Below are 18,672 nucleotides of genomic sequence, written 5' to 3'. Positions count from 1 at the left end.
CGAAATGCCTTCAATTATGTTTAGCTGCTAAAGAACATGTATCGAAATGCCTTCAATTATGTTTAGCTACTAAAGAACATGTATCGAAATGCCTTCAATTATGTTTAGCTACTAAAGAACATGTATCGAAATGCCTTCAATTATGTTTAGCTACTAAAGAACATGTATCGAAATGCCTTCAATTATGTTTAGATACTAAAGAACATGTATCGAAATGCCTTCAATTATGTTTAGCTACTAAAGAACATGTATCGAAATGCCTTCAATTATGTTTAGCTACTAAAGAACATGTATCGAAGTGCCTTCAATTATGTTTAGCTAGTAAAGGAACAAGAAAACAGTTTTTTATTCATATACACCCACATTTTAAAAGTTGATGGTATGTGTAATTCTATATAACTGACAAACTACAAAGTGAAAAGGAATTAATATTAATTACTAACGTGTCCGGCATGGCCAGGTGATTAATCCAAGGTTTGAATCCCCGTCACACCAAACAGGCTCGCCCTTTGAGCCGTTAAGATGTTATAATGTTACGGCAAATTTCACTATTCGTTAGTAAACAAGTAGTCCAAGAGTTGGCGGTTGGTGGTGATGACTAGCTACCTTCCCTCTTCTCTTTCTCTACTAAATTAGGGACGGCTAGTGCAGATAATCCCCGTGTAGCTTTGCCCGAAATTAAAAAAACAACAACAATTGCTGAGGTTTTATAGATTGATTAAATGAGTAACTTCTTATTCAAGTGGTGCTGATTCACAAGTTGAAAAAAAAAAAAGTGAAGTTTTATGTGAAAACGTTAAAATAAAAAGGAAAGGAAATTCATGGATGTCCTACTTAGTTTGTCCAAAACTGACGATAAAGGAACTGTTAAAGCGAAGGATCCGACGAAAGTATAGCAGTTAATAATTTAACAGCAATAGAATCATGCTTTAATACCGGTTTATGATCCAAGAAATGAACAATTAGCAACGTATGTTTTAACAGTTTCTCGTTTCAAGTTGCTACGTTACAAACTAATAATTTAACAGTGTAATAGTCATGATTCAATACCAGTTTAGGACACAAGAAATAAACAGTTCATAAAGTACATATTAATAAGTTACTACATCATTTTAAAAAATGTCATTCATTTACTAACAACGAAGTTAACGAGTTATTTTGTTTGATATGATCTACAACACTCCGGGTTAAAACCTGGTGAGATTACTTCATACATTAACATGGGTTTATCAACCATAACAATACCAGGTTATTAATTCTTCTTGTAGATGATTTAAGTGAACAATAATTTGCAACCGTCTGCTTACGTTACTTCATTTTGTATTGTACAAAATAGGTAAACATTGTTTAACTTACACATTTGTGGTAACACAACTGTATTAAATATTTAAGTGAACTAACTACAAGTTATAATATTGTAATTCGATGTAATGAAATAACCATTATATAATACTTAGTCAATAATTTTAAAATAACAGCTACTGTTACCTTTAAACCACCGCATAATTTGGTCGTTTGATTAGTTTTGTTTTTTGTTTAGTTATAAAGTAATATTAGTATACTTTATTTGTGCGCTAGTACCGCGGTATGTCTCCGGATTTACAACGCTAAAATCAGGGGTTCGATTCCCCTCGGTGGGCTGAGCAGGTAGCCCGATGTGGCTTTGCTATAAGACAAACACACACATAGTTTATTTGCAGGAATACATAAATAAAAACCCTCTTTAAAAACTGTTGAGATGAAATCACATACTTCAATATAAACCAGATTTGAGGTAATAAATACAGATTTGGTGAAATAACTATGTTCTATGTAAAAATATACACCTGGTGATTGTTATTTTAGGGTAAAACTACACAATAGGCTATCTAGGTTTTGTCCTTCTACGGGAATCGAGCCTTGGATTTTACCACTGACTAATTCACGAGGAACAAAATACATAGTGAACTCCAATGTAGTTGATGAAATTAATTACAATACTGAGATAGTTTTGTTTAAATCGTTCACATGACTCATATGTTATTCTGGACTTTATAGCCAAAAACAACTTGGACCCATAAGCCTAATAGTCCCTAAGTAGTTTAGAAAACAGTGTTTAACCGAACAATGAAGTATGGATTTCATCGATGGGAATTTAGTGTTAAAATATCATTTTTCGTGTCTCCTTGTATCATGTTTAAACCCAAGATCTTACGTAATCCCTGAAGCTCATTTCTTTCTGACTTATATGTAATTGAGAGAGCAGAACTTTGTCCGTTACACTCACTATCTTATCTCTGAAGACTTAACTCTAATGATGACACGTTTGTGGTAATGCCTTGACGTACTGTATCTCCTGCTCTGTGTAGTTCTTTTCTTAAGAACGTGCCAAATAACATCATCAACAAAAACTACTCCGATCTGTTCGTCACAACATCGTAAAGTCCAGAACTATAAATAGAAGACATACGATATGATTTACTAACATTCTTTCAAATCCGGCAATTTTTGTGCAGCATAATCTTTCCAACCTTAAGAGTTCGGCCAGGTGGTTGGGGCGCTCGAATCTTTCCTTCCATCTAGTCTTGCTGCTAAGTTAGGAACGACTGGCGCAGATAGCCCTCGTGACCTTTGCGAAATTTAAAACAAACAAACAAACAAAATACAACATTAGATCAAATTATTAATCATATAATAACCATTGAAGAAATTCTATAGCAACAACTGAAGTAATCCTATAATAACCATTGAAGAAATTCTATAGCAACAACTGAAGTAATCCAATAACAACCATTGAAGAAATTCTATAGCAACAACTGAAGTAATCCTATAATAACCATTGAAGAAATTCTATAGCAACAACTGAAGTAATCCAATAACAACCATTGAAGAAATTCTATAGCAACAACTGAAGTAATCCCATAACAACCATTGAAGAAATTCTATAATAAAACTGAAGTAATCTAATAACAACCATTGAAGAAATTCTATAGCAACAACTGAAGTAATCCCATAACAACCATTGAAGAAATTTCATAACAATGACTGTAGTAATTCGATAACAACGACTGAAGTAATTCTATAACAATAACTGAAGAAAGATCAAGGCAACTATATAACTAATTTCGTAACAATGAATGGTGTAATTTACTACCACTAATTTATCTTTAGGTGAGAATAGCTAACTAGCCGGTAGGTGTTACTGACGACATATATGAGTATATAATATTTTTTAAACAGAGATATTACCAGTCTGCACAAATGAACATTTACGTGCATTTATTTTAATTATTCTGGCCATTAGAGTCTTACGTATAATCTTCAGTTCAAACAATTCTGTATCATATAAAATCGTTCATGTATCCATCCAAGAGCCAAAGACTTTTAGTCAGTTTAATTCTACATCCAATTTATTTAAAGCCAAATTACTATATAGTTCTCATGATGTAACTACATCACATCGTATCCACTCTTATCAAGCTGTCATTTAAACCGTAGCATCTTTATGGAAAAATTCAAATCTATCAGAACTGTTAATTCAGGTTTCAGCTTGTAAAACTTTAACACTCCGATTTAGGTCCTTCGTTTCCCAGGAAATACTCTGTACCTAACTAATCCCAGAGAAGTCTTGACGTCACTTTCTTTTTGGGTGTTAGGTTACTATGACAGCTTTAGCTTTTACTTAAAATCAAATTCCTATAAGTTGTGAGTTACGATACATAAAGTCCCCTTGTAGAATGTATAAATTTGGTTTACAATAAGTTACTACCATTACAATACCGTTGCTGTCATCTACTGATTAGCATTATTATATATTTCTAGGAACCAGAAGTGTCCAAACGTATAAAGGTATAAACGTATAAGTGATGTCACGTATATCTAGAATTTTTTTTTTCATGATCATCTCATATAATATGTAGTTTATATTCTATATTGAATATCATATCAACGTTTAAAATTACCTTTTTCATAATAATAAAGAGTTATAGAGCATTTACAAACCTTTATAATTATTTTAAAACTTTTAGAAATATTTCAGTTCAGCCGAATTTTTACAGTTAAACACAATTATAAAACAGTCATTTGGCTTGTTAGATATTTCAAGTGTTTTTTCTTCTCCCTTTTGTGATCAAAATAATTCAAAGAAAAACAACAAATGTAAATAACTTGAGAAATATACAGTTTGTTGGACAGAAAGACTCTTAAGACAATGAAACGTATATAAAACGACTACAATAACATGGTGATATGTAAAAGGCTACTACAACATAACGAACTGAGTGTATCAAATATAACCACCAGTTTTAACTAGTCCTTCTACTATTATGTGAAGAACTGAGTTGATCAAATATAACCACCAGTTTTAACTAGTCCTTCTACTATTATGTGAAGAACTGAGTTGATCAAATATAACCACCAGTTTTAACTAGTTCTTCTACTATTATGTGAAGAACTGAGTTGATCAAATATAATCACCAGTTTAAACTAGTCCTTTTACTACTGTGTGAAGAATTGAGTTGACCAAGTATAACCACCAGTTTTCACTTGTTCTTCTACTACTGTGTGAAGAATTGAGTTGATCAAATATAACCACCAGTTTTAACTAGTCCTACTACTGTGTGAAAAATTGAGTTGATCAAATATAACCACCAGTTTTAACTAGTCCTACTACTGTGTGAAGAATTGAGTTGATCAAATATAACCACCAGTTTTAACTAGTCCTACTACTGTGTGAAGAATTGAGTTGATCAAATATAACCACTAGTTTTAACTAGTCCTTCTACTAGTGTCTTAAGAATTGAATTGATCAAATATAACCACCAGTTTTAACTAGTCCTTCTACTATTATGTGAAGAACTGAGTTGATCAAATATAACCACCAGTTTTAACTAGTCCTTCTACGATTATGTGAAGAACTGAGTGTATCAAATATAACCACCAGTTTTAACTAGTCCTTCTATTATTATGTGAAGAACTGAGTTGATCAAATATAACCACCAGTTTCAACTAGTCCTACTATTATGTGAAGAACTGAGTTGATCAAATATAACCACCAGTTTTAACTAGTCCTTCTACGATTATGTGAAGAACTGAGTTAATCAAATATAATCACCAGTTTAACAAATTTTTCTACTATTGTGTTAAGGATTGAGTTGATCAAATATAACCACCAGTTTTAACTAGTCCTTTTACTACTATGTGAAGAACTGAGTCGATCGAATATAGCCACCAATTTTAACTAGTCCTTGTACTACTGTGTTAAGAATTGAGTTGATCAAATATAACCACCAGTTTAACTAGTCTTTCTACGTGAAGAACTGAGTTGATCAAATATAACCACTAATCTTAACTAGTCCTTCTTCTACCATTCGAAAAACTGAGTTGATTAGATATAACCACCAGTTTAACTTGTCCGTCTACAACTTGGAGAACCGAGTTTGTCGTATATAACCGTCTAATCAAAAACTCAAGACATTATTGGTTTTGTCCAGTGTGCGTATAAAATTCTAACCGTTTAATCTAAACACAGTCAGATTGATTAAATGTAACAAAAAGAACGATAATTGATTACTACTACATGTATTGATATAAATTCACATTCATCCATCAGGTTACGGGAGCGTCCATACAAGTGGCCAGCGAAATGCTACCTAATTCGACAGAAAGAGTAGTTATAGTTTCCGGCACTGCTGGAGCAGTCACAAAGTGTATTTATCAGATCTGTTGCGTCTTGGTGGAGGTGAGAATTCAGTCAGCTGAGAATGATTTTTCTCTTTTACTATAAATTGTAAAATTTTGTTAATAAAAAAGAGACAATTGATTAATTTGTATTTATAAATATTATAAAGACTCATTGGTTAGAATCTTATATACAGGTCATTTAAAACAGTTTATACGATGTAAACATGATTTGTAGATTCCGTGTATTTTCCTAAATATAAGATAATTATAAGCGCGTGATAAGCAAGAGTGTCAGTTCTTCTGGTAATACAGGACGAAGAATGTGATTAAAAAAAACCACTGACAACACTAAATACATGACGTTCAACGTGCCAGACATGAAAATATAATAGTTTTGTATGTTTGTTTGAAATTAAGTCCAAAACTACACAGTATGTTATCTGTGCTCTAGCACGGGTATTGAAACACAGTTTCTAGCAAAGATAAAGGGACTCGTACTACACAGTTATATAATAAAATATTTTAATTTCCTTTTGACCGATTTTCATAGTAAACAGCCTGAGTATTTTGATTCGGTCAAAATATGAATTTTGTTATTTGAAATGTTAAGGAACAAAAGTTAAAATACTGTAAAGATAAACTAGAACATATATTTTAAGTATTTGTGCTTTATATTTCTATTGTTTCTTGAAAAGAATCTACAGATAATCTTTATGAAATAATGCTTTTGTTAATTAGGGTTTAAAAGAATCTACAGGTAATCTTTATGAAGTTATGATATTGTTAATTAGGATCTAAAAATTTACAAATAATCTTTATGAAGTAATGCTCTTGTTAATTAGGATTTAAAAGTATACAGATTATCTTTATGAAGTAATGCTCTTGTTAATTAGGATTTAAAAGTATACAGATTATCTTAATGAGGTAATGCTCTTGTTAATAGGGTTTAAAAGAATATACAGATAATCTTTATGAGGTAAGAAGATTTATTAAAAAGTTACCGAGTTTTTAATTAACTTCTTAGGAACTGAATTCACAAAAGTTAGTAACTAACTCTGTATTTCATGCGACTCTTTTTCATGTTAAACATGCATTAATAATGTTGTAGGACACTATAATAGTTCCCTGGTAGGTCAGCGTATGTGTCAGGACTTATGTTGCTAAATTCGTGATGACGAGAAACCCACTTGGAGTAAAAATGTATTCTAAAGACAGCTGTTATGGGTATTAATAGAATACATTGTTGCTAAGTTGTGGGTTCAATTTCACGCGTTGTACAGAGTGCAGATCGCCCATTGTGTAGGTTTGCGCTGAAAACAACAAACAGTTTGTAACGTTAGACTGATTCAATGTTGATTTACGTGAAACTTTTTATCACGAGAAAATGTTTGTTGTGCTACTTTACTTTAATGTAAAGCGCGCGCTTTACAACATAATAACTGGCAGCTTTATATTGTGAAAAAAAAAACACACCATATGCAGTGTTGACAAATTAACAACACTTGCTCCAGTACGGACTACAATTATTGACTTATTCTAGCTCAGTATTGGTATAAGTTTAGTGCCATGTACTAATATTAATCTAAGCTTAGTGCCATATATTGATACGAACCCATCTAAGTTTAGCACTACGTACTGATATGAACCTATTTAGGTTTGGTATAGTGCACTAATATGAACCCATCTAAGCTTAGTGGAATATATAAATATTAAAGTATCTAAGTTTAGTATTGCGTATCAATAAGAACCTATATAGGTTTATTATTGTGTATTAATATGAGCCTATCTTAGTTTAGTGGTATATAATAATATTAAACTACCTTAGTTTAGTACAACTTATTGATACGAACCCATCTAAGTTCAATGCTATGTGCTGATGTGAACGTATTATTATGACTGTCTTTGGAAAGCGTGATTCTATTTAGTTAATGTTATTATTACAGTCTCCTATGAATGGAACAACAATACCCTACCGTCCCAAGCCAACAACACCATCAGTCATACCCTCTGGTGGTCAAGCCTATGTCATTCAAGGGCGGTATGCTATACCACATCCTGATGTTAGTGTAATGCTGTGAGATAGCTCTATTTTACTTAGTTGGTCCTTTTATATTATGTTTGTGTATGCATGTGTAAAAAGTAACATTCTGAAGTGCTTCTTTCAATTCATAAAACTGTGGATCACTTTTAAATTACTTAATTTTTGACCAAGTAATAAAAGAAAGTGTTTCATAGTCCAGACTTTTAAGCGTCATGTTTAATTCGGTCCTTCTTATCCACTACCTTGCTAGCCTAAAAGTTTATCTAGTTTTAACAGTCTATAAGAATATGGCATTATTGTTAACTTAAAAATGTAAATTTAAGGTATAGAGAGAAAAGCTGGGCATCTATTTAAACATGGTTAACATGAATATTTTCCTAACATTTACATCCTATAATCCTGTAACACTACATCTAAACCTTGTTACGTAAAAAACCTCTTGGATGCACCAGTGCCTGAATTGTGAATTTTAGAATAAAAACAAACAAACATCTTTTTTAGACCCATCTTTAACATGTTAAAATTGTGAAAAACATCCTTTTTGTGCCTCTTTAAGTCTTTAAGCCTTAATCTTATGGATTTTTAGCTTGTATATTAATACTTAGATCCATTACCACCTTCCTTCTTCCCAGGAAAAATGGCAACCGCAACATTTAACTGATCTTCTGGTTTATGAACGTTAAAAAAGTGGCTTGTGTATTACGTAATAAATATAACTGGCATTCTTTATTGACACCACATTGTGCAGGATAAAGTAAAATCAAATTACTTCTGCACAGTGACGCCCTTTGGTGGGAAATATTGGAACTAAAATACAGCTGGAAATTCAAGATATTAACGCGAGTTTTGCACTCTATATTTATTTTCCCTGAGAATGAAATTGTAACAGTATTTGTGCATAATTAAAATGTAGACTTTAACGTACTAAATCTTTCTCTCTCTCTCTACCAGTTTGAACGCTAGAAAATAAATGAAATGAAATATTTTATCTAGACGTAGACGTCACATTTATCATAAAATGTTCAGACTTTGAAACAGCATATATTCCTTTAAAGAGATGTTAACAACGTGTTTTCTGTTTTTCATTAAAACTTAAGCCAATAATAAAACGCATTTTAAAATCCAGACTAACTCTGGTTACAGCTTTTGTCTTCATTTTAATGACTTAGTTCTATTATTTTTCACCAGTCACCTACGTAATTTATAACTACTTTAAAAATTGTTCTTCTTTAACTGCAGATAATAAAGCTCCATCATTTAGCTGCTGTGCAAAATGCGCCAATGTTGTCTTGTCATACACTTGGACCTCAGTCTACTCAAGGTAAGCCCTCATCAAAATATACATCTATCTTACATATGAATTCGTCATTACTATAACCACTTACAGTTAAACGTCCTATGAATTTGTGTGTGCTCTGTTTCGACTAACCTCCATCACACCGAACACGCTCGCTCTTTCAGTAGTGGGGGCGGTATATTGTGACGGTCAATCCCGGTATTCGTTGGTAAAAAGGTAGCCCAAGAGTTGGCGGTGGGTGGTGATGACTAGTTGCCTTCCCTCTAGCCTTACACTGCTAAATTAGAGACGGCTAGCGTAGATAGTCCTCATGTAACTTTGCGCGAAATTCAAGACAAACAAACTGTTTCGACCATAGGACTTATTAGGCCTAATGATTTGAGATTTTACTCACAAAAAAAACACAAAAAAACTCTTGAATGAAATCAGAAAACTATAATTTTAAGCTAGCTATCTTTTATGTTACACATATTATTGATTGTGTAAGAACAATATCAATCAATAATGATAAATGTAGTACGAATCCGTTCGTTTGCTGTTAAACATAAAGATACACAATGGGAGATTTTGTTGTGCTTACCATTGTATGAAAACCAGATTATTTTACTGTCATAAATCCAGAGATTTACTTCTGAGCTTCTAGGAGAGTGTTCTTTTCACTCTTTAAGAAACGTTTATATAAATAAATATTTAATCTTATTGTGAATATTTTTACCAATATTTTTTATTAAATAACAAAAAAACAACATAATACAAATATTTTATTGGATGAAAATAATTTATTTTGTAGCGACGTCAGAGCATTATTTAGAAACAGTAACTTCCATTGAAACTAATCTTTAATTTCAATTGCTATTGTAATTCAATAACATAAAATAATTGTAGTTATTCAGATTTTGGAGAAGATACCAATACGATCACTATAGTGGAACCGAGAGCAGCTACAAACTGAAGCTGAAAGAATTGTTTTTAAGCTAATTGTAGCATAGAAAACAAGTGGAAAAATGTTTTTAGCACATAAATTAAATGTATAATAATATACCGCTTTATTAAAATTAAAACGTTTTAAAAATTATATAACTCTTTAGGATAGATATACAAGTAACTTTGAATAATATATATTTCGTTTAACGAAGGATTTTGTACTTATGAGAAACAAAAAACGTTTTCGCTTAAAGGTATATGCTTACAACCAATGATTCAGATGGTTTTGCTTCAATAAATAAGCCGAAATATGGTAATTTATATGAGTTCGGTTAATGAAATATGTCTGCAACAAGTGTTGTTTGAATTTCGCGCAAAGCTACACGAGGGCTATCTGTGCTAGCCGTCCCTAATTTTGCAGTATAAGACTAGAGGGAAGGCAGCTAGTCATCACCACCCACCGCCAACTTTTGGGCTACTCTTTTACCAACGAATAGTGGGATTGACAGTCACATTATAACGCCCCCAAGGTTGAAAGGGCGAGCATGTTTGGCGCGACGGGGATGCGAACCCGAGACCCTCATATTACGAGTCGCAAGTCTTAACCCACCTGGCCATGCCAGGCCTCTACAACAAGTGATTCATACGGTTTTGCTCAAAGGTAATTGTCCACGTAGTGATTTGCAAATAACCATAAACACCAGAAACATCCAAGTGTAAACTGTTAAATGGATATTTTAAAACTAGTAACAACATTATAGTTTTGTACAAGTAAAAGATAATGAATATAACTGTCATTGTTTAACAGAATCAATGAATGATGAAACCAAAAGTAAGCAGTTTTTTCAGCTGAGATAAAATGTTTAATGTAAAACTAAAAGTCATAATATTTAAAATACAGGAAGTTATATAAACACGAAGCAGAAGAAGTTTAGTTTATATAGACCGTAAACTAAATTACGAATGTGCGTTCTTTTGTGTCTATAAAATACAAACTTTGATTCTAATTTCTAAATTTAATCAGCTACATATCCGATAATCTTGTAACTTTACGATACAATAGGTTCTTAAAATGCTGATTTATGATTTATAGAATACGCTAGTGATATTGAGTCGAGCGTTGTTTTGTTTTCTTCAATACAGCTGTAAACAAAAATCTGGAGGTTTATGTTGACACTGGAATGTTTGCGTCACCAAATCTGGCACTTCTTTCCATGCGTAATACTTTGCGGCGTAACACATCTGTTACCTCCAGCACAGCGACACCTGAAACTACTACAGAAATGAATATTCCAAACGATTTGATTGGCTGTGTGATAGGGAAAGGCGGAGCGAAAATCAATGAAATTAGGTGAGATGCATGTTGTTGTTTTTTTAAATATTTATGTTAAAATTAAACCGAGCTCAAAATTTGGATTATCTTGTTGGTAACATGGAAAACACTTGGCTGATAAACAACAAAATATATTTTCTGATGAAAAGCCAGTATATGCAGACAAAAAGAAATCGAGTTACACAGTGGCACGAGGCAAACAAAATAAATTAACATTTTTCCCATCTGATTGACAGCATGTTTCCTTCTTTGCTTATTTTATTATTATTTAAATAACCAAAAGACAAAAATACTCGTCCTTTCAGCCTTGGGGGCATTATAATGTGAGAGCCAATCTCACTATTCCTTGGTTTAAAAAAATAGCTCAAGAGTTGGCGGTGGGTGGTGATGGCTAGCTGCCTTCCCTTTAGTCTTACACTGCTAAACTGGGAACAGCTAGAGCAGATAGCCCTCGTGTAGCTTTGCGCGAAATTACAAAACAAACAACTGTTTATAAAAGCAGCAACAGCATTCAGATGAGCACTTAACCATTAAATAGCATTACCATCTTCTGATAATCTGATCCACACTTAATCTAAATGACATCACCATCTTATCCTACCCTGATTCATATTAAGCCGAAATAGCATGATTAACATCAACATCCTTTCGTATCCTGAACCTCTCTTAACCTAAATAGCATCACCACACAATCTTAACCTGATTCGTACTAAACCTAGATAGCATCACCACACAATCTTATCCTGATTTGTACTAAACCTAGATAGCATCACCACACAATCTTATCCTGATTAAACCTAGATAGCAACACCACACAATCTTAACCTGATTCGTACTAATCCTAGATAGCATCACCATACAATCTTATCCTGATTCGTACTAAACCTAGATAGCATCACCACACAATCTTAACCTGATTCGTACTAATCCTAGATAGCATCACCATACAATCTTATCCTGATTCGTACTAAACCTAGATAGCATCACCACACAATCTTATCCTGATTCGTATTAAACCTAGATAGCATCACCACACAATCTTATCCTGATTCGTACTAAACCTAGATAGCATCACCACACAATCTTAACCTGATTCGTACTAAACCTAGATAGCATCACCAACTTTTCTTATCCTGATTCGTACTAAACCTAGATAGCATCACCAACTTTTCTTATCCTGATTCGTACTAAACCTAGATAGCATCACCACACAATCTTATCCTGATTTGTACTAAACCTAGATAGCATCACCAACTTTTCTTATCCTGATTCGTACTAAACCTAGATAGCATCACCAACTTTTCTTATCCTGATTCGTACTAAACCTAGATAGCATCACCACACAATCTTAACCTGATTCGTACTAAACCTAGATAGCATCACCAACTTTTCTTATCCTGATTCGTACTAAACCTAGATAGCATCACCAACTTTTCTTATCCTGATTCGTACTAAACCTAGATAGCATCACCACACAATCTTATCCTGATTCGTACTAAACCTAGATAGCATCACCAACTTTTCTTATCCTGACTCTTAACCTAAGTAGTACTGCTTCCTCTCTTGTCCTGGCATGATTTAAGCTAAAATAACTTTAATTTTAAGCTATTTCACCGTGAAAACTTTTTATTGTTTCATTAGTTGAGACGCACGAGTTGGAGGTTATTGCGTCATTATTAATTTTATTTCTTAAGATAGGTAGTTATACTTCTCTTTGGTGCTTTGTATCTGAGATGAATCTTAAATATTAAAATCGTAAAGACGTTGGTCGTTTGTTGACTAGAGATTTCCAAAATCCACCTCATGAATGATATATATATATTATTTACCTATAATTAGCACTAAATACTCTCTGGTTTTGAAGTTTTATGATAATTTTGTAAATAGAATCAAGCTTCCATCTTATAATCAACTGTAATTACATCCTACAACTTTTAGTATTAACCAAAATTTAGCATTATTTGTATATTTTATGTTGATATCTTGCATAATACATTAAGTAACGGTTTAAAAGTAACTGTTACATCAGAGGTTGAAGCGAAACACCAAATTCGTATATATTTTATTCTACTGTCAAAAATAAGTGTTGGATGTAAAATAAACTTTGATTTACGTGTTACATATGATTGTTATTATTATATTTTATTATAGGAATATCATAACTGTCCTTTGCAATATTAGATCCGTGAAAGTAACAGGGGAATACTGTTTACAGGTTTCAACTGTGTAATTAATTAACCAAGTAAAGAATGTATTGATCTTCACATTTTCCATAATTCTGAAAATGGTTTTGTTGTGAAAGAGAACGTTACTGCCATCTATGTACCTTTTTTAATTTCATGTTTTTGTTATTTTTCCAGTATTTCAATTTTCATTTACGCTAGTTCTAAGATAACTTCCCTAAATGTAAAACTTTCGAAGAGAGTATTATTACTATATTTTGAACCTTTAACATAATTCTATTACTTCAGATTTCACTTTATGATAGCATTTAATATTTCGAGATCGGAATGAACAGTACAATATTTCGTACATTTTAAATTCGAGTAGAATAAGAAAGTCTTCTGGTATTTACTGATGTTCCACACAGAGTTTGTCCGACTGAACGTACAAAAAATTATCTTATTTTCATAATGTTCACCTCTAATATTATTTAAATAACTTACAGTTTATCGCACGTTAGAATTACAGCAAACAGCTGCTAACTTTTTATCTTAGACAGAGAAAATGCATTACTTCCAATGAAGCCGTTTCTAAGTCATGAGACTAATTATCACATTTCTACATGAAAATGAAATATTAGTCAAGCTGGATGTTTGAGACAGAATGTCTGCAAAACATTCACAATCTTTAATGAGCTGTTTGTCGCACACAACCTTCAACGTGTCTTGTGTGTGTATTACAATGCATGTAAATAATTAACAGACAACTTTCTGGAGCTACAATCAAGATCTCTACCGCAGAAGAAAGTGCCAAATACAGAACAGTGTTAATATTAGGAACGCCTGAATGTATTAGTGTAGCACAACACCTGATCAACGCAAGGTAAGGTAAATTAATAGTAAACAAACATTGCTAGTTGCCATTAGCCGTAAGAGAAAGTGTAGTTTGTGCAATCCCAATACATTGATTAGTGACATTGACGAAAATACAGTGACGTAATTTTTGTTTCATATAGTTGCATAAAATGGATAAAGAATTACAACAGTAAGAACTATTTTGACGTAATCTACTTGCAGACGGTCACTCTTTGAAAAATATGATTGTTGTTTTAACTCATACGTAAAAAGTGGAATGTGATGTATATTTTAATTGTACTCTACGGTTTGTTCTACTTAAAAATGTATTTTTTCACTGTTAAGTTTATTAGTAAGAAAACACAATTCTTCTAGCACGTGTTCCAGGGATTACAGGCACCAAGATTAGCTATTGAATTTCCATTTTCGTTTTCAATATCACAAAACACACACAAAGTTCAAACCTCAATTACAAACGGATCTTCCGTGTCGCTGTGGTTGGAACACACCTGAACTATCTGTCGTATGGAGCGATGTCATATAGCGATAGTTGTGACCACACAAAGGACATTGTCTCAAATTGGTATGAATCAACTTTTATCAACAATTTATTATGCCATGTTCACACTTCATGCACGCGCCTTAGGTAGTGTGAAAATAACAACACAGCGTTATCACCAACAGTCGTCTTTTACTGGTAAAGCACTATATACGTTTATTTGTACCAACAAAGAACACAACGTCATCACCAACAGTCGTATTTTTTGGTAAACCAGTATACATTTATCTGTATTAACAGCAAACACAGTGCCATCCCGAACAGTCGTCTTTTACTGGTAAAGCACTATATACGTTTATTTGTACCAACAAAGAACACAACGTCATCACCAACAGTCGTATGTTTTGGTAAACCAGCATATATTTATCTGTATCAACATGAAAAATAATCTCACCAACAAGAATTTTCTGGATTACACTAAATATTCCGATGTTTGATCATCACCTATAGACTTAACTCTCTAAAACAAATTTATATTTAATTAAAGGCCAGAACTCTTAGAAATATAAACATTCACAGTATCTGTAGTTACTTAACAGTACTGATAATATTACAAAACAAAAGACAAATCAAATAAATATGTGTTAACTTATATGAGGGACACCTACTGAAACTTATCTTGTGGAAACAAAATGCGGCGCTTTACACACAGTATACACTTTAATATGTACAATTCTATACATTACTTTACTTAAGTAATTACTGCTGTCTAGTAATTAGTTTAAACAAACTTTAAAGACCGATATCTTACTCGTTAATTATTATTAACCTCTGCTTACAAAATACTTTCATAGATTACAACTTGAAAGTGATCCAGTAATTAATATGGCCAATCTGAAACCAAAACTAAAACTAATAATGTGATTTAATACCTTTTAAAATTATTTATACTCTTCAAAAGCTAATAAGCAGTTTAAAGTTTGTTAAGCAAAAAAAAACAACAAATTCTTCTTGGGATAAAATATTGTTAACACTCGATTTTTATAATAAGTAAACAGACTTAATTTCTCAATCCAAACCTTCAAGAGTGTATGATAAATATTGTTAATGGTGTGATGATACTTTTACGTTTATGACCTGAAGTACCTCGTTCTGTGAATAATGATACTTGAGGAAGGAAGCACAGATGTCCTATCTGATAAAGACGGATTAATGTTCCATTGCAACACGTATCGTGTTTCCCTCAAAATAAATCACTTCTGATAAACCTTTTGTTTCCAATTTTTCTATTCTTAATAATGTGTGTTTACTTAATTTATTACCAGGAATCATATGCTAAGCTAACAACATCAATTCATGATTATATTTTTTATATATAGACCTCAGTAGAGAACACTGTCTTATTTTCCGTCTCTTCTAAAGCGAACCTTCAAACATCTAACTCTTATTGTAATTTTATTTTAAACAATTTTGGATTTCCTTAAATCCATAAGACTGGTACGAACAATCTAAATTAAATGTGATGCCCAATAGGATAGCTTATTTCGCAGGAAACAAATGTATCCTTAGGAATATTTTTTTTTTTATTTCTGTATATTTATATAATTTTATATAATATTATGTTTATCTTTTCAAACTTCAGTTAACAGTTGGATTTCTTTTTTCCAGGATGACGTTTGACACTATCTAATATGTTATTCTGTTTCTTTCCCCAATTATATGTCTCTAGCATAGAAGCTCATAAGATTCTGGCCATGGACCCAAATTCAAACCATGTTATATCCCAAAACTATCTGGTTAAGCCGTCTCCACTGGCTCTAAGTCCTGCTGCTGTCTATACTCTGGACCCTAGAGCTCTCTTTGCCTATTTCAACAACTTCACATTTGAAGGTTTAAAGAACTCTGCTTTTAAAACACGTGTCGGCTTCTTTCATAAGGGAAGTAAGAAGTCAGAGAGCAGTAAATATTCTCCGTATTAGAAGAAGAGGTGCAGCCCGTGACACGTGTCACACGTTGTACGACAGACAGTGTTGATTGTGTCACGTTTGTCTTCTATTTCATAAGGGAAGTAAGAAGTCAGAGAGCAATAAATATTCTCCGTATTAGAAGAAGAGATGCAGCCCGTGACACGTGTCACACGTTGTACGACAAACAGTGTTGATTGTGTTACGTTTGTTTTCTAAGCCCAAGAATCTGATTGGTGGTGATGTAACTGACACTTCTTGTGCTGGAACAGATAAGCAAGAGCTATTCGTGTAGACAGAAACCTACGTGACACTCACACTGTACTAGAGGATATAGCAATACATTTTTACAGGTTTAGATTGAATGAACTGTAATAATAAGAAATTAGACATACTAATGTTAAGTTACATACATCAGTCTATATAGTTTACTGAGATGTTTCTGTTTTTATGTTTTTTTATGGTTTCTTATTTTCAAGTCAACAGATTTACTGATGTTTTGTTTACTAATCTCGGTGCACACTGTCATCCAATAGTTCTGTAATGTTGTGTAAACTAGAAGTCCATAAAATAAACTCTGGTATCTACCAAGTTAGCATTACTTTACAAAGCAGTAAGTTTAGATTAAAAACAAACTCCACTAATCATCGAGTTAACATTAATTGTTTTATAAAACAGAAAGTGTAGAAACCAAATTCTAGTATCTATTAAGTTAGCAATGATTTATCAGAAATTAAGTGTAGAAAAAACTTTTATGTTCATTAAGTTAGCACTGTTTCATGAAACAAAATCTGGTATTTATAAAGTTAGCACTAATTGTGAAACAGTAAAAATAGAAAACAAACACTAGTATCCATTAAGTTAGCACTGTTTCATGAAATAAACTCCGGTATTTATAAAGTTAGCACTAATTGTGAAACAGTAAAAATAGAAAACAAACACTAGTATCCATCAAGTTAGCACTGTTTCATGAAACAGTAAGTGTAGAAGACAAACTCCGGTATCTATTAAGTTAGAATTAATTATTTTGTGAAACAACAATTATGAGTAAGTTCCTGTAGAGTGCAATCACTCCGTAAGTTTTTAACATTATATTATTCAATTAATCAATATGAAACATTAATATTCCATTTAATCCGTATTATTTTGACCTTTGTTTTTATTTATATCAATGGTTTACAGATGTTTACAGAGGTATGTAAAACTAAGACAAATTTTCAAACTCTTTGTTTTAATCATAACTTTTTGAGCTTCACAACATATCTAACAGTGTGCCTAACCTACACAGAATGTTGCGTAAATGGCAAACTAAAGAGTTCACAAAACTTAAAGAGAAAAATCTGAGTGTTGTGTTTTATGTGATAACATTTCTTTGTTATGAGCTACCTTAAACTGAAACTTTTCTTGTTACAGAGTTTAAATTCGGTACATTAACGTTGATTAGACTTGCTCATGAGTTTGGTAGTCAACCGACAACTTTATTTCCAAACACCCATGCCATCATATAACAGAGATTTAAAAAATATATACTTGTACAAAACGCGAAATAAAAATTGACCATAACCATAACCCTTCCATAATGAACTTAAATTAACACGTACAGTTTCATGTGCTATGAAAATAATATCTTCTTTATCTTAAAAATGGTTCATACGGCTGTAGTCTCTTGGAATCCTTTTCGGTTATAATTTCGCGGCCCAGGTGGTTAAGGTACTCAACTCGTAATCTGAGGGTCTTGGGTTCGAATCCAAATCACATCATACATGCTCCCCCTTTTCAGCCGCGGGGCGTTATAATGTGACAGTCAGTCCCACTATTCGTTGGCACGTGTAAAAGAGTATCTCAAGAGTTGGAGGTAGGTGGTGATGACTGGCTGCCTTCCCTCTAGTCTTACACTGCTAAATTAAGAACGGCTATCGCAGATAGCCCTCGAGTA

General features: G+C 32.6%; 1 protein-coding gene across 6 annotated transcripts in view; it reads left to right on the top strand.

The window, feature by feature from the left end:
- The window catches only part of LOC143238207 (poly(rC)-binding protein 3-like), a 50,368-nt gene extending 33,035 nt beyond the window's left edge, over nucleotides 1-17,333 (top strand). For 4 of the 6 annotated variants that reach the window (XM_076478227.1, XM_076478225.1, XM_076478224.1 and 1 more), the window contains 6 exons: nucleotides 5,591-5,719; nucleotides 7,605-7,721; nucleotides 8,942-9,023; nucleotides 11,067-11,274; nucleotides 14,182-14,301; nucleotides 16,502-17,333. In XM_076478227.1, the coding sequence (XP_076334342.1) occupies nucleotides 5,591-5,719; nucleotides 7,605-7,721; nucleotides 8,942-9,023; nucleotides 11,067-11,274; nucleotides 14,182-14,301; nucleotides 16,502-16,751 (906 nt within the window). In that variant the 3' untranslated portion in view covers nucleotides 16,752-17,333. Of the gene's footprint in view, nucleotides 1-5,590; nucleotides 5,720-7,604; nucleotides 7,722-8,941; nucleotides 9,024-11,066; nucleotides 11,275-14,181; nucleotides 14,302-14,648; nucleotides 14,821-16,501 lie in introns of those variants that run through there. The other 2 variants (XM_076478229.1, XM_076478228.1) reach the window with 2 other exon arrangements.
- The last annotated feature ends 1,339 nt before the right edge of the window (nucleotides 17,334-18,672 follow it).

This window comes from Tachypleus tridentatus, chromosome 13 (genome assembly GCF_004210375.1).
Source record: "Tachypleus tridentatus isolate NWPU-2018 chromosome 13, ASM421037v1, whole genome shotgun sequence".
Lineage (NCBI taxonomy): Eukaryota > Metazoa > Arthropoda > Merostomata > Xiphosura > Limulidae > Tachypleus > Tachypleus tridentatus.
This window is presented reverse-complemented; position numbering and strand designations above follow the sequence as displayed.